The 14344-nt window shown below is 38.9% G+C and overlaps 2 protein-coding genes and 1 pseudogene across 3 annotated transcripts; 2 read left to right on the top strand and 1 right to left on the bottom strand.

The window, feature by feature from the left end:
* The first annotated feature begins 2896 nt into the window (after positions 1-2896).
* Positions 2897-5729, top strand: LOC116290381 (uncharacterized). Its single transcript, XM_031697401.2, has 3 exons — positions 2897-3395; positions 3576-3722; positions 3820-5729. Exons 1-3 carry the CDS (start codon positions 3380-3382, stop codon positions 5133-5135), a joined length of 1479 nt encoding a protein of 492 aa, XP_031553261.2. The 5' UTR covers positions 2897-3379; the 3' UTR covers positions 5136-5729.
* Positions 5111-7646, bottom strand: LOC148909968 (uncharacterized; annotated as a pseudogene). Its single transcript, XR_016120308.1, has 4 exons — positions 7370-7646; positions 6970-7196; positions 6700-6863; positions 5111-6624 (listed from the first exon to the last, which is right to left on the bottom strand). The product of XR_016120308.1 is annotated as an uncharacterized LOC148909968 (transcript).
* Positions 7647-7701: 55 nt separating this feature from the next.
* On the top strand, positions 7702-11134 carry LOC116290357 (uncharacterized). Its single transcript, XM_031697369.2, has 2 exons — positions 7702-8940; positions 9765-11134. The coding sequence occupies exon 1, from the start codon at positions 7818-7820 to the stop codon at positions 8916-8918; it is 1101 nt and encodes a 366-aa protein (XP_031553229.2). The 5' UTR covers positions 7702-7817; the 3' UTR covers positions 8919-8940; positions 9765-11134.
* The last annotated feature ends 3210 nt before the right edge of the window (positions 11135-14344 follow it).

Here is a 14344-nt window from a genome sequence, read left to right on the forward strand (position 1 = left end):
TAATAATTTCTGATTTTCAGTGTTATGCAATCAAAGGTTCAAACTGCATATAAAGGCTAATTTGCACCATCATGTGATGGCAGCCATTACAGGAGGAAGGAAAAATTGAATCTTTTCTAATCTGATTTACATGAGAAAAAAATCTGTTTCCATGTGGAAAAAGGCTCCATTGTTGTACCTCCTGTCATGGCTGCCATCACATGATGGTGCAAAGCCTCTATTGTGTAGATTTTTTTTGCCTACGTTAAGTATAGTCATTTAATTGACAGGAGTAAAAACAACAACAACAGCAAACAAATTCAAAATGACAGCTCAAAACAACATAATTTGCATAACATTGAAAATAAGAGTAACCAATAGAGTATCTCCTGGTGGCCAGTACCCACCCTTATTTATGCCGACAGCTTTCCTTGAACTCCCCTTAACTACAAGGAATTATTTCAATAAGTGGGCTCTCGCTAATGGCTCTCACTAAATAATAGAGGCTTTGCACCATCACATGATGGCAGTCATGACAGGAGGCAGGAACAATATCGAACAACAACAACAACTTTATTTTGTACCACTCTCTTATAGGATTTACAGCATTTAAAAAAAATATAGATATACAATATAGATAATTTATAAATAATTAAAAAAAACACATTTATAGTATCGAATCTGATGTAATCTGGTTTAGATGAGAAAGAATTCGGTTTCCCGGGGGGGGGGGGGGGGGGGGGAATTGCATGTCACCTGTCATGGCTGCCATCATGTTAGGATGCAAAGCCACTATACAATTTAATAGTTTATTAGGAGCATAAAGCTTATTTAAAATAATTGACTTTATGAAAATTCTAAAGTATTTCTTCTAGATCAAGGAAGATACGGTGATGTATGTGGGTGTTGGTCACTTCACTCTCTCTACGTCCAACTGTCTTCTTACCCATTGTCTAGCTAAAGTCCCCCATAGTTCATATGCACTCTAAATCTACAGGAAACCCGTCACTATGAGCTATTTAGCCACAAAGGGACTTTTCTGTTGTCCCAAAGTCGAATGAAATACAATTCCTTTGAATTTGTTTTGTAAAAAAATTATATTTAACATCAAAACCTGAATTTTAGCAGCATTAGGGTGTTTGTCAATCTTTTACCACCCTCTTTGTTATACCACTGTATCTTAGGGCAACATGCTTGCTGAGTACCAGTAAGAGTCATTTTTATAGTGACCTAACTGTTAAACACACGGTATAGGTTATTTAGGATATACCTATATACCTTGGGTGTAATGTTTTCCCAATTCAAATCAAATGCCATTCCCTAGAGTATCATTTCATTGTTTAACAGTTTTGTATTAGAAGAAACATAATTAATAACCAGCCACGCCCCAATTCTATTGTTTTATGTAGGTTTTGAAACCCTGAGTAAGACCTACATTCTTAAAGCCGGGGGCGGCTTTGATTATCAGCAGGGGAGAGTGGGGCTGAATTCAAAACCCGGGCCAGGTTTTGAATTTGAAATTCAAGACCTGTCCTATTAAAACAATAGAATTGGGGCATGGCTGGTTATTAAACCAGTTCAAAACTACGGGCTCGGACTTTCATTGAAATTCAAGACCGAGGGCTGTGCCCTCGGTCTTGAATTTCAATGAAAGCCCTCACCCTATGTTTTGAACCTTTATATATAGATATGAATCAAAGAAAGAATCTTATTCTCAAGGGAATGAGATGTGGTCTGAAATGGGTAAACATTATGCCCAAGGGTCTTTGCTTGCTTGCTATTGTTTGTTAAGAAAAAGTGGAAACATGGAATATTGTTGGTAAACACTTTTGGATCTTGTTTACTTGTACACTACCCTGCTCTGGTTTTACGAAGGGATAATATTGTTATCCGATGGATTAATCTTATCCAGTGGATAAATTTATTGGATAACACCATCCACTTATTCACTGGATAAGGATTTATCCATTGTATAGTGCTATTATACACCCTTCGTACAACCGGGCCCTAGCTTTAATCAGAATTCCTGTGGCTCAGTATGGGTGATGGGTTAGCACTCATTCACATAGACCAAAAGGACCTTTGAGTGCTTCAGGAGGACTCTACCTATCCTACATTATTTTACTCTATCCTACCCTACCTTACCTCTTCTACACTACTCTACCATTTGCGCCATCCTAACCTACTTTACACTGCACTAACCTGTCATGCCCTTCCCTACCTTACCTTACACTAATCTCCCTGCACTACACTACCCCTACCTTGCAGTGCCCTGGCCTAACCTACTCTACACTGCACTACCCTACCTAACCTTATACTAATCTCCCTGCACTACACTACCCCTACCTTGCAGTGCCCTGGCCTAACCTACTCTACACTGCACTACCCTACCTAACCTTATACTAATCTCCCTGCACTACACTACCCCTACCTTGCAGTGCCCTGGCCTAACCTACTCTATCAGACACTATCCTACCCTACCCCACTCTACCTTGTCCCACCCTACTCTATCCAGCCCTAGCCTAGGCTATGCTATCATACACTATCCTATCCTATAGCCTAGCCAAAGTACCCTATCCTGTACTACTCTACCCTACTCTACTCTACACATCATCAATACATACCACATATCACATCAGGGGAGGATCCATGCAGGAAATTTAGAAGGGGGGGAGACAATTACAAAGGTTTTACCAGGAATTAGAGGAAAACGGGGGTGTCTGTTACTAACGATATACTATGAAATTTGAACAAAAAAAGGGTGATATGCCACCCCTGGATCTGCCCCTGCACACTACAGGGCCCAGTTGTACGATATGCCACCTCTTACCACCCCTGGATCTGCCCCTGCACACTACAGGGCCCAGTTGTACGATATGCCACCTCTTACCACCCCTGGATCTGCCCTTGCACACTATAGGGCCCAGTTGTACGAAGGGTGGATAGTGCTATTCAACGGATAAATCTTATCCAGTGGAAAAATTAATTGGATAACAGCATCGACATCCACTGGATAGTGCTATCCCCCCTTCGTACAACCCGGTCCATGTTTACAATTACACATACATTCCTTTTTCCATTCCTATGCGTTATGAGGTACAAGAAACGTGTTAGGGATTCCTGTGGATAATGCACAGATGTTACGTGCTTGGATACCGCATAGCAACGCCATACTGGAGAGCAAGCTCTCCAGTAAACAACAGAGATCTAAAGGTCATACAAGCGTGCTTTCAAACGAAGAATTGTAGTTAATACAAGCCCAAGAGCATTCCGTTTCTAGATATTCAGTTAATACAACTCGAACTTGTATGTAAAGTGAGGGTTCTAAGTGGAATTCGTCGCGGTTTGGAGTGGAGTTCGTCGCTTTTGCGGCCGGCTTCAGCGTCGGAGTAGAAACAAAATGGCTGCTAACGAAGGTATGTCTGAAAAAAACTATCTTTTAAACAAACTAATCGGCGGCTTTTTATGATAAAAAACGAAGAAGTTAACGTCATACTAAAGAGGGTTTAAATGGAAAGAGAAATTCGAGTCCATACCACTGCTATGATTGATATTTTTACTTAAACTTTTGGGTCTCTTTTGTTTGTTTACACCAGCCGAAAACTCTTCACAAGATATAAGTTCCCTGCCTGAGTTAACCTTTGCGTTCGTGGAAAATTACGCAAAAGACAAGTCTGGTTGTAAGAGTACTTCTAAAGCTTACAAGTTTTTTGCCGAGCCTGGATATTTACATGATATTAAAGGTAAATTACCCATTGGTTGTTTGAATTATTGTATACCTCTGATATGGCTTCTTGAGTTCACTCTCTTATTGTATTCGCTTTGTTCTTTTGTTAATAGTTGCCTATGATTTGGATTCTGCGGTAATAAATGCCCGATGCTACCGCTCAATGAAAAAGAGCGAGCCTCCATATATACTCCAAGCTAAAATCAAGTTGACTGACTGCTCAGCTTCTGGGAGATGCTCATGTGTAGCTGGCATAGGTGGATACTGCCATCATGTAGTTGGTCTTCTTTACTACATTGCCCACTGCAAACAGCTTGGTCTCCGCTCTGTCCCTGACTCCTTAACATGTACTAGCATGCCCCAAAGATGGAGTATTCCAAGAGGTAAAAAGATTGAGCAGAAAGAAATCCAAGACATCTTGGTCAAAAAACCAAAAATAGGTGCAAATTATAGCAAATTCATAAAGAGCACTCTTTACTCTCCATCAGAGGTTTACAGAACAATGACAAAAGAAGACTTTGATAACTTCGAAACTAAACCACTGATAGCTAGTATACTCCCAAGTGCAGAGAACCTTGCAAGCATTTCATTTGTGCAATGTAAATTTGGTAAAGTTCCCAAAGGCTCAATTATTTCCTATCAACAAAAACTGTCCCAGGATTATGTTATAAATGATTTTAGCTGCACTAACTTTCCAAAGCTACCTTTGGATTCTGCTGAAAGCAGATTTGAGAACACTTTCTCAAGTTGCCAGACTCAACAGCAGCAAGCTTCCTTGGATGCACTGAGGGTAAGCACAGAGGCATCACTTGACATCCAGGAGAAAACAATGACTCAAAGTGCAAACAATCTGTGGCACGTGTTGAGAAGCAAACGCATTACCGCCAGTAAGTTTGGAATTGTTGCAAAAAAAGTAAGAGATTTTGAAAACTTGGTAAAGCAGCTCAATCCATCTCGCCATGTTGTAACTGCACCTATGAGAAGGGGAATTGAAATGGAACCAACAGCTGCAATGACCTATGCTAACAACTTGAAGGGTGGATCAGTTAATTTATTTCCATCCGGTCTAATCATCCATCCTAAATGTCCATGGCTGGGTTGCAGCCCCGACCGTAAGGTGTATGACCTAGAGGCAGTTCAGAATGGCTCCAATCCTTTTGGGCTGTTGGAAATCAAGGTTGTAAAGGAGGGGGAGACTGACTTTGGCAATGTCAGATACCTTACCAATGATCCTATCACCAATGAATACTCTTTAAAGAAAACTGATATCTACTATTATCAAGTACAGTGCCAGCTAGCCCTGACTGGCCTTGAATGGTGTGATTTTTTTAGTTACATAAGTGACAATCTTCTTGTTTGCAAGAGAATTCTTTTTGACAAAGATTTTTTTCAAGAAGCAAAAGACAAGGTTGATAGTTTTTATTTTTAACACTTTTTAAAATAATATCATTTCTTTGAACACTGAAAACCAATGTTTAAAATAATATCCTAAAAAGATTATAAATACTGGAAAGGATTTCCACATTGCATTTGAAAGTGACTAATAAGTTGACTTATTATAGTTACCACAGTAAACCCATAAAAAATGGTATTTTACTATACAACTATTGCAGAAAATATGAAAAAATAACTGCAATAGAAAATAAAAAATTCTCAAGGAATAAGTATTTATTAGACTAGTACCATTTCATGGGTTTAATGTGATTTCTATTCCAAATAGCTATTACCAGTTACTGTTGATTCCCATTATTGCCATTAGCTATTAAGGGGCCTTGGAAATTTGTTAGAAGACATGCCACTGTGTACAGTTGGTTGATTGATCCTAATGCATTAAGTGGAACATCAGAATCAAAAAAAATGATATTCCTTTATTCTCCTGATGGCCCTTTCAACATGAATTCGAACACTAGCTATTGCTTTGGTTTTTTGTACATCCTTTGTTGAAAACTGAGCTTGACTCTCTAAGAAAGGAGGAATATTGAGCTTTACTCCCTTTTCAATTAAAAGGTCCTCTACATCAAAACCTTTGTCTGCCATAACTGAATCTCCCATTTCTAGCAAATCCAAAATACCACAACACCTAGTGATTTCCTTATCAGATATTGCTCCAGTATATAACCCAGAAATAAAGGAAACTGCCCCATAAGGAGTTATCCCAACCAAACCTTTCAGGGTGGTATTGCTCTTATAGGAAGAATATAACTGAGATTGCAGAAGTAATGAACTAGGGGTCTGAACAAAAATCTCAGTACAGTCTATGATTACTCTAGTCGTTGGATATAGTCTGGTAAAACATTCAGGCATGTACTGATCGACCGCCTCCCTTGAAGGCCACAATGGTTGGCTCCCCAACATAAAATATAAATAATTACACCATGAAGTTATTTTCCTACTGACAGAAGAAACATGGATTTGGAATCTGTGAGCAAGGTCTTGCGCAAATAAACCTAGTCTAAGTCTTACTAAAAACATAAACAGTTCATCTATGACTAGCATATTTCGTGCCCCTGGGCGGCTCTCCCTCTCACCTGTAGCATAGCAATAAATCATTCTCTCTGCAGTTGGTTTAAACAAAATCAAAAAAAAATTTTATGTGCTCATAGGATGGAAAACCTGTATAAAACCTTATTGCATCATTATCTGTAGAAAACCTTTCTACTCCAAACTTGTATGTAGCAAGCTGCTTAGCAGCAACTAGCTTAGCATTCTGAATTTCTACTTCAGCTTGTGCCTTTGCTGCCTTGACTTGTTCCAATGCAGCAGCTATTTCTTGTCTACTGTTTTCCAGTTCTCTTGTTTTCTGTAAAAGCTCTAGTCTGAGTGCTTCTAATTCTTCCTGCACCGTTGGTCTTTGGGGTTCACTAGCCTCAGAAATTTCATTGTTGTCATCAATGTCACTCTCGTCAGTTTGTGTTTCTCTAAGAATAAAAGAGTCATTCTTTACTTATAGGCAAGCACATAAGTACACTTATGAATGAAAATATTGGCCTTACCTGCTGACATTACGAATGATCTTCCTTCTCTTAACAGGTTTTGCTGCCCAGTCAAACTGAGAGGGAATAGATCCTCTTTTAAGCAATCGTCTCCCAGCATTGTCAGGGGGAAGGTAATCTTCCTTTTCAAAATGCCTCGAACAAACCCTCGTACTGCTTGTTATCTAGATAAAACAAAGAAAAGGTAACTATAAATGCAGCCTGAACGCTCAAATGAGGCAGTAAAAACCAATGAATAATGACAGTTAAATTTTTATTTCAAAATCTTACCTTGAAATAAGGTCCTTCGTCTCTTCGAATCTTAACTAACCACTGTTTGCGAAGTTCTTGGCTTTCTTTTCCACCCGGAATGCGATGAAACAGCAGCTCTTTGTGATATCTTGAATCACCATTACACTGAGGGACACAGCAGTGGTAGCAAGATTTCTTTTTAGGCTTCGAAGTGGAAGAAAACTGTATCTCATCGTGAGACTGAGTTTGTTCATTCGTTGAATCACCTAGCCGTAGAAAAGACCCAAAAGTTTAAGTAAAAATATCAATCATAGCAGTGGTATGGACTCGAATTTCTCTTTCCATTTAAACCCTCTTTAGTATGACGTTAACTTCTTCGTTTTTTATCATAAAAAGCCGCCGATTAGTTTGTTTAAAAGATAGTTTTTTTCAGACATACCTTCGTTAGCAGCCATTTTGTTTCTACTCCGACGCCGAAGCCGGCCGTAAAAGCGACGAACTCCACTCCAAACCGCGACGAATTCCACTTAGAACCCTCACTTTACATACAAGTTCGAGTTGTATTAACTGAATATCTAGAAACGGAATGCTCTTGGGCTTGTATTAACTATAATTCTTCGTTTGAAAGCACGCTTGTATGACCTTTAGATCTCTGTTGTTTACTGGAGAGCTTGCTCTCCAGTATGGCGTTGCTATGCGGTATCCAAGCACGTGATCTCTAGCTGCAAAAGGCCTATTATTACGTACGTGACGTCTGAGAAGATTGGTAATGAATATTCTAATGCATATTGAATACCAAAGTGAGCATAAACAAAGTTTCTTCTTCGATCGATCCTTGCCAGAAATCCGGTGATCGATAAGCGAAATCTTTGATTTAATTCCTCAAAATGGCGGCAAATAATTCTAGTTATTTCAATGAGCGAATCTTTCACATCTACGAGAAAGTGTCGATCAGCTCGGCTATCTTCCTCAGTTTCGTGGCGCTTGGAACGATCATCACTAATGGTGTCGCCTTGGTCGCCATCTTCAAAGATCCTCTCAAATGCTTTCGCAACCCAATGGCCACTTTTATCACTGGGATTCTGGTATCTGACTTCCTCACTGGACTGATCGTTGAGCCTGTCTTGGTAACTACATATGTCATCTGGATGAATACTGAGTTGAATCTTGAAGACTATGAAAAAATCATCCGCAGCTGTCAGATCCTAGGCGCAGTAACTGTAAACACCTCGTTTCTTACAGTCCTTGCGCTAGCAGTTTCCCAGTTACTAGCTCTAAGATGGCCTTCAGTGTATAATCGGTACGTCACCAGTCCGCTTGCTATTTTTGGGATAGTTTGCATCTGGTTGTACGCCATAATATTCGCCCTTTTGCCAGAGATAGCTAACATGTCCATCGAAATTTATTTCTTTGTTGACTTGATTCTGCACACCACTTTAATCTCATTTGCGCTAGTCATTATCTATATTATTATCTTCCTTTCCTTTAAACGCGCAATGAGAAGGCATGGAATTGCTGCAGAAGCTCAAGAAGAAGACGAGAACCGACAAGACATCCCGAAACAAAAGGTCGAGAAAGAGTTCATCGTTGGTACGTTCATCGTCATCCTGGTTTTGATCGTCACTGTCTGGCCCTTCACAATGACTTTCTACATCTTAATAGTACAAATACTACAGACGAGCTTTACTGAATCTACCTGGAAACTGTACGTTGTGTTTGTTCTCTTCAATGACATTTTGTACTTGAAATTCCTACTGGATCCTCTCATTTTCGTCTGGCGCCTATCCAAGTACAGGGAAGCCATAAATGTGGTCTTCGCTCCCGTCAAAGGGAAGCTATGCTGCTATGCTCGAGGTCGTCTTCCTAGCGCAGCTTATCATCGACAAGAAGGCGAAGGTTCTGCCGAAGATCCATTGGCGCCGGAATGGAGCACTGATGTAAGCGGTGCTTTTACCAAAGAAGTTGAAGATGAACCTGTAGAGGCATAGAAAACTACAATATACATGGACTGTGAGTGGAATCCCCAGGGGGGTGTACTCGGGTGGGTAACATGGCGGGACGGTCCGACATATTTTTTTGGGTTGACAATTTTTGTTCCCGGTATTTTTTTGGGTCAAGAGACCAGCCACGTATTTTTTTTAGGTCTCGAAATGAAACCCATATTTTTTTGGGTCGTCACATCTCCGAGTTCGATTTTTGTATCAGAAAATTATTTTATTTTAAATTATTTTATTAGGTTGTCTGTCAGTCAATACCGCCAAATTACCGAAGTGATTGATCGATCGTAGGAGTAGTGGGGCTGTGTATCGCGTGCGCAATAATTATGTCTATTTAGCTGCTGTGATTCAAGGCTCATCATAGTTAGAGGTAAACCCGGGGGGGGGGGGGGGGGTACTCTTGCCCGTTTAGGGTAGGGATGTGCCGCTGAGCCCTCTGAACCCTGACCCTGTTCCTGAGAGGAGAGAGCGTGATTTCATATACCCTGTTCCAGAGCTAGCGCGATTTTATATACCCTGTTCCAGAGTAGAATCGCTGAAAACCATACCCTGTTTGGCGGCACGTACTCGTATAGCGATATAGGGGAGTACCCCCCCCCCTCCCCCCCGGGAGGTAAATTGATTGAGCCGCAGCAAAATAAGCTTCTAAGGATTTCCAAATGCCTCGCAATTCAAATACTTATCAGTTTTAATTCAGCTACATAATGAGCAGTATTCTCTGCTTCAACAATCCAGGGTTAGTAGCGAAATAGAGCTCCCTTTCTTGTGAGCACAACATTTTGTTAATGTGAAGCTATCCGGCATTCATATTCAAACGACGCCGGTTTCTTCTTATAGAATGATAATTAATGGTGGGCAAACACAAAATAACTTGGCGAGGAACAAAAGCGAAAACGAACATCATCATCATCATCATCATTATCATCATCATCACCACAATCACCATCATCATGATGATGATACAAGTACGGTGCACTACTCTTGGAATTAAAACAACAGCATATCCTGGTTACAAGGTTCAGCAATGCAATGTCATAATTGATGCATTGGGAGGATGGTCAAAGGAGCTAGAGCAAACTATGAAGAAGCTTGTTGGTGCCCGATCAAAGTGTGTTTTGGAGAAGATGCACAAAGCCACCATCTTTTACTCGCTCCATATAGCACGAACATTTAAAGCAACTGTTATATAAACTTGAATTTTTTAATTATCTTAGGATACTGTTACAGAATTATAGAATATAGAGGGGTTTTTTTGTTGCTAGAAATTTATTGTAATTATTGTATATACATTTTTTCCCGAACCATTTTAAAGATAATGATTTTATAGGGACATTGCGCCCTATACAGGTCATAGTAGATTATTTTGCATCTAAACGTTTTAGTACAGCACATAATAATAATAATAATGATAATAGTATATTAATAATAATAACAATGATGATGATTTGGCATGGGTCCCCGGTAGTGGAGCTTTGCTCATTGGGGTTTCCCTGCCCTTGTGCCGAAGCTTATGAAATAAGAATAAAATAAAAATAGCTACATAGCGAATAATATAGGTAATTTAACGTTTTTATTTTTTATTATTTAGTTAAGGTTTCTTAACAGAGACTTGTAACGCAATAGGCGCCTCATCTCTGTGTGAAGGCAATAACGTTTACAATGCCATAATAATAATAACGGTTTATTAGCATAATCCAAATACAATTTGGCTCTTACGATGCTAACTAACTATCTATAGACAAAAGAAATAGGTAGATAAAAAAATATGTATATATATAATATTGAATACTAGACAGCGAGGGGTGAAAACTCAATAAAATGCAAGGATTTATAGATATCTTTTATGAGCTTCGGCAAAAAATATTTTCTTGGTAAAGTTGCACTGTTCATTCAAATCGGTACAGTTTCTGATGGTTGCGGGAAGACTATTAAATTTGCTAGATGCTTGATCTTGAAAAGTACCTGATACTAGTGGTACCTTAATTCAAGCTCACAAGATGAGCGGAGAGTGCGTGGAGTGTGTGCTGGTATGCACTGTTCTATTTTGATATAAGGATCAGGCCAATAACTAGAATACAATGCTTTGAACACTAGGTTACACAAATGTAACTCTCTACGCTGTGCTATAGGAAGTCAAACTAGCTTCTGAATATATATCAGATGCATAGGATAAGAAACAGAATCATTAAAATCGATTTTAGACAAAATGAGAGATTCAGCTAGTTGTTTCCTTATATGAAATGGGGCAGAGTTTTTGAGTATTTCAAGAACTGCTAAAGTTCAATAGCAACTAGAAATTTTAGAGTTGGTATCCATGTTCCTCGTTCAATTTTTGGTGGATCTCAGTTCCAAGGAGGCGAGTTGGGGTAACCCTTTCAAGCACTTATCCATTAGAGTCAAAGGACATGAAGCGTGCCTAGCTAGACTGTATTATTCAATTCATAAAAAGGGGTTTTGGTCGTTCCAATCTTTCGAGAATGAAATCAAATTTAAATCCAAACTTGGAAACTTGATTGGGTTTCTTTTCACCATTTGTACAAGTTTGTAGCTGATAGAAAAAACGAGAATCTGTTTGAGCTGATGATCAATAGATAATAGATTTTGTTGAAAATTCTTCAATATAAGATTCAAAATAATTTTTGGGTTGAGTGTCTCATTTTTTACGGGCCATCGATTACGCAGACTTACAAAAATAAATCATGTCTCTCACAGTAACTTCGAATCAATCAAAATATCTAAACACAATACCACATTTCTATTGCTTGTCGATAAAATAGATAATTCCGTTATTTTTTAAATCTCAAATGGTTAAAAAGACTTAAAAAATCATGAATTAACCGTTATACAGTTGCTGATCAATGTTTAGGAATGCGACCTTGTGACCTTATTAGGATTGCGACGTAAAAATAGACAGTTTCCCAGAAAACAAGCGTTACGCTAACGCTTCGATTCAAATTGACGCTCTACCTGTTTGCTTAGACTTTTTTACTCGCTCAAAAGTTTATTTGATCAAAATTCCATGTTATTGATTATGAAGACAGCAAAACAGAACGCAAATGTGGGTATTTGAGTGTCATTGAGTGGTTTATATTTGTTCGCAAATATTTCTCACGTCAAAAAGCAAAGAATTCCCTGTGAAAAGCCTGTGATAAGCCAATGCAATCAGATTTCGAGGGTTTTCATTTGATTTTTGAAAATAATTACGGAATATTAGAAAATGAAGAATGATCTCAAAAATCGAATAATGAACTGAATAATGCATTCTAGATGGGCACGCTTCATGTCCTTTGACTGTAACAGAAAGGTTGGATTGATAGTCATCGAGTTGGTGGACACGAGCCAGTTGTGACACGAGTGAAAAACGTCTGCGCATGCTCTGAATCCGTATGTAAATTAGTCAAAACGTATGTAAATTTTACAGTTCAAACATGCCTAAGTAATTGGACTTCACCAAATGCCAAAACTTAGTGTCCATGCTTGAAACCTAAGACTAATTCTTTCATATTGTGTTTGTTAATACAGTATCTTGGTTTGACAAAAGTATACTCGCGAACTTTTTTGTATACTTGGAGAAAACAAACATTTATTTTCTCACTCAAACTCTTCTAAATTCTTAGAAAACGTGCTGAAATACACGCATGAGCAAACGTTTTTCTCTATGGCGTTCCATCCCCGCCAAAATTGATGGTTTGTATTTGAAGTTCATCACATGAATTTTGCATTCGAGTAAATTTTTTTATGTTATCATCTTGCATTTCATATGCTTCATCAAGGATTCAACATACGTGTTTTACATTTGTCGTTCATGTTTTATATTCTTGATTGTCGCTGATTCATTCTAAACTCCACGCCACGTATTTGTCCTTTGAGTTTCACATTACAAACTTGATAACTTTCATTTTCAACTCAACTTCACGCTCCGGTGAACTCGGTTGACCTTGGTAGCCGTTGACCTAAAACAACGCAGTCGTAGGTATGAAAAGAAAAGAAAATGGCGGCAGAGTTTGCCCTCTGTTGTTGAAGAGACAATTCGGCAGCTTGATACAAACCGCCAACAGGAGGATGACTGTAGTAGCTTATTGCTTCGTTTAGAGTATCCTAAACCGTACAATTATTAATAAAGGTTAACTACCGGCCTCAATCGTGGCTGGCATTGGATTAGCGATAAAATGCTTAAGGAACGAAAAACAATAGTTTATATCTCATGAATCTAGGGCAGAAAAAGTGTTAACTGGCCACCCAGGTCGCCCTTCTTTCAAGGTTTCTGAAGATCAACGTCTCTCACCTTGTAGAAAGTGGGTTTTCTGTGCCGCAAATAAAGTCTTCTGCTAGGAGTGTCCATAACCATCGAAAGGAGAATGTCTCATTTTGGCATTAGGATATCAGGATAAAAAAATCTAAGAATTGTATATTCCACGTAGAAAGATTAGTTTTTAAATTTTATTGCGTTTATACACCTATTCCAATAAACGTTGTCTGGGCCTAAAGCAAGAAGCTGACGGCCGCAGTGAATGCTAGATAGTCCCAGTGTAATCATAGTACTTATTTATACGGAACAAATTAAAGACATGAACATTTCCACATGCGGTTTAGATACGGTTTAGGATACTCTAAACGAAGCAATAAGCTACTACAGTCATCCTCCTGTTGGCGGTTTGTATCAAGCTGCCGAATTGTCTCTTCAACAACAGAGGGCAAACTCTGCCGCCATTTTCTTTTCTTTTCATACCTACGACTGCGTTGTTTTAGGTCAACGGCTACCAAGGTCAACCGAGTTCACCGGAGCGTGAAGTTGAGTTGAAAATAAAAGTCGTCGAGTTTGTAATGTGAAACTCAAAGGACAAATACGTGGCGTGGAGTTTAGAATGAATCAGCGACAATCAAGAATATAAAACATGAACGACAAATATAAAACACGTATGTTGAATCCTTGATGAAGCATATGAAATGCAAGATGATAACATAAAAAAATTTACTCGAATGCAAAATTCATGTGATGAACTTCAAATACAAACCATCAATTTTGGCGGGGATGGAACGCCATATTTCTCTAGTGCGCCAGTTGTTGGGTGGACGGCGGCATAAACTTGGTTTTCTGTGGGTTTAAAGCGAGGTTGTTGTCATGAGGCCAACATGAAAACTGCGGTTCAGGACATGTTGTAATCGCTCCTCACAGTCTTTAATACCATCAGGCTCGGAATGCGCGTAAAATGTGGTATCTTCATATTGGTGCGACGAAACCGGCAAGCCATATCTGTCTGGTCGTGAACATCAATGATATGCACAAAGTGTGCACAAAGTGTGCATATCATTATTTTGACGAAATATCATTATGTTACATTAATATTTGTCAGATTATTTTAGTATACTGGAACGGTTGATGGTCACCCTGTGGTATAATTTGCATAAATTCGGAA

Source organism: Actinia tenebrosa, unplaced genomic scaffold (genome assembly GCF_029948245.1).
Source record: "Actinia tenebrosa isolate PJP-AT-01 unplaced genomic scaffold, QUT_ActTen_1.0 PGA_scaffold1__47_contigs__length_23844297, whole genome shotgun sequence".
NCBI classification, from domain to species: Eukaryota; Metazoa; Cnidaria; class Anthozoa; order Actiniaria; family Actiniidae; genus Actinia; species Actinia tenebrosa.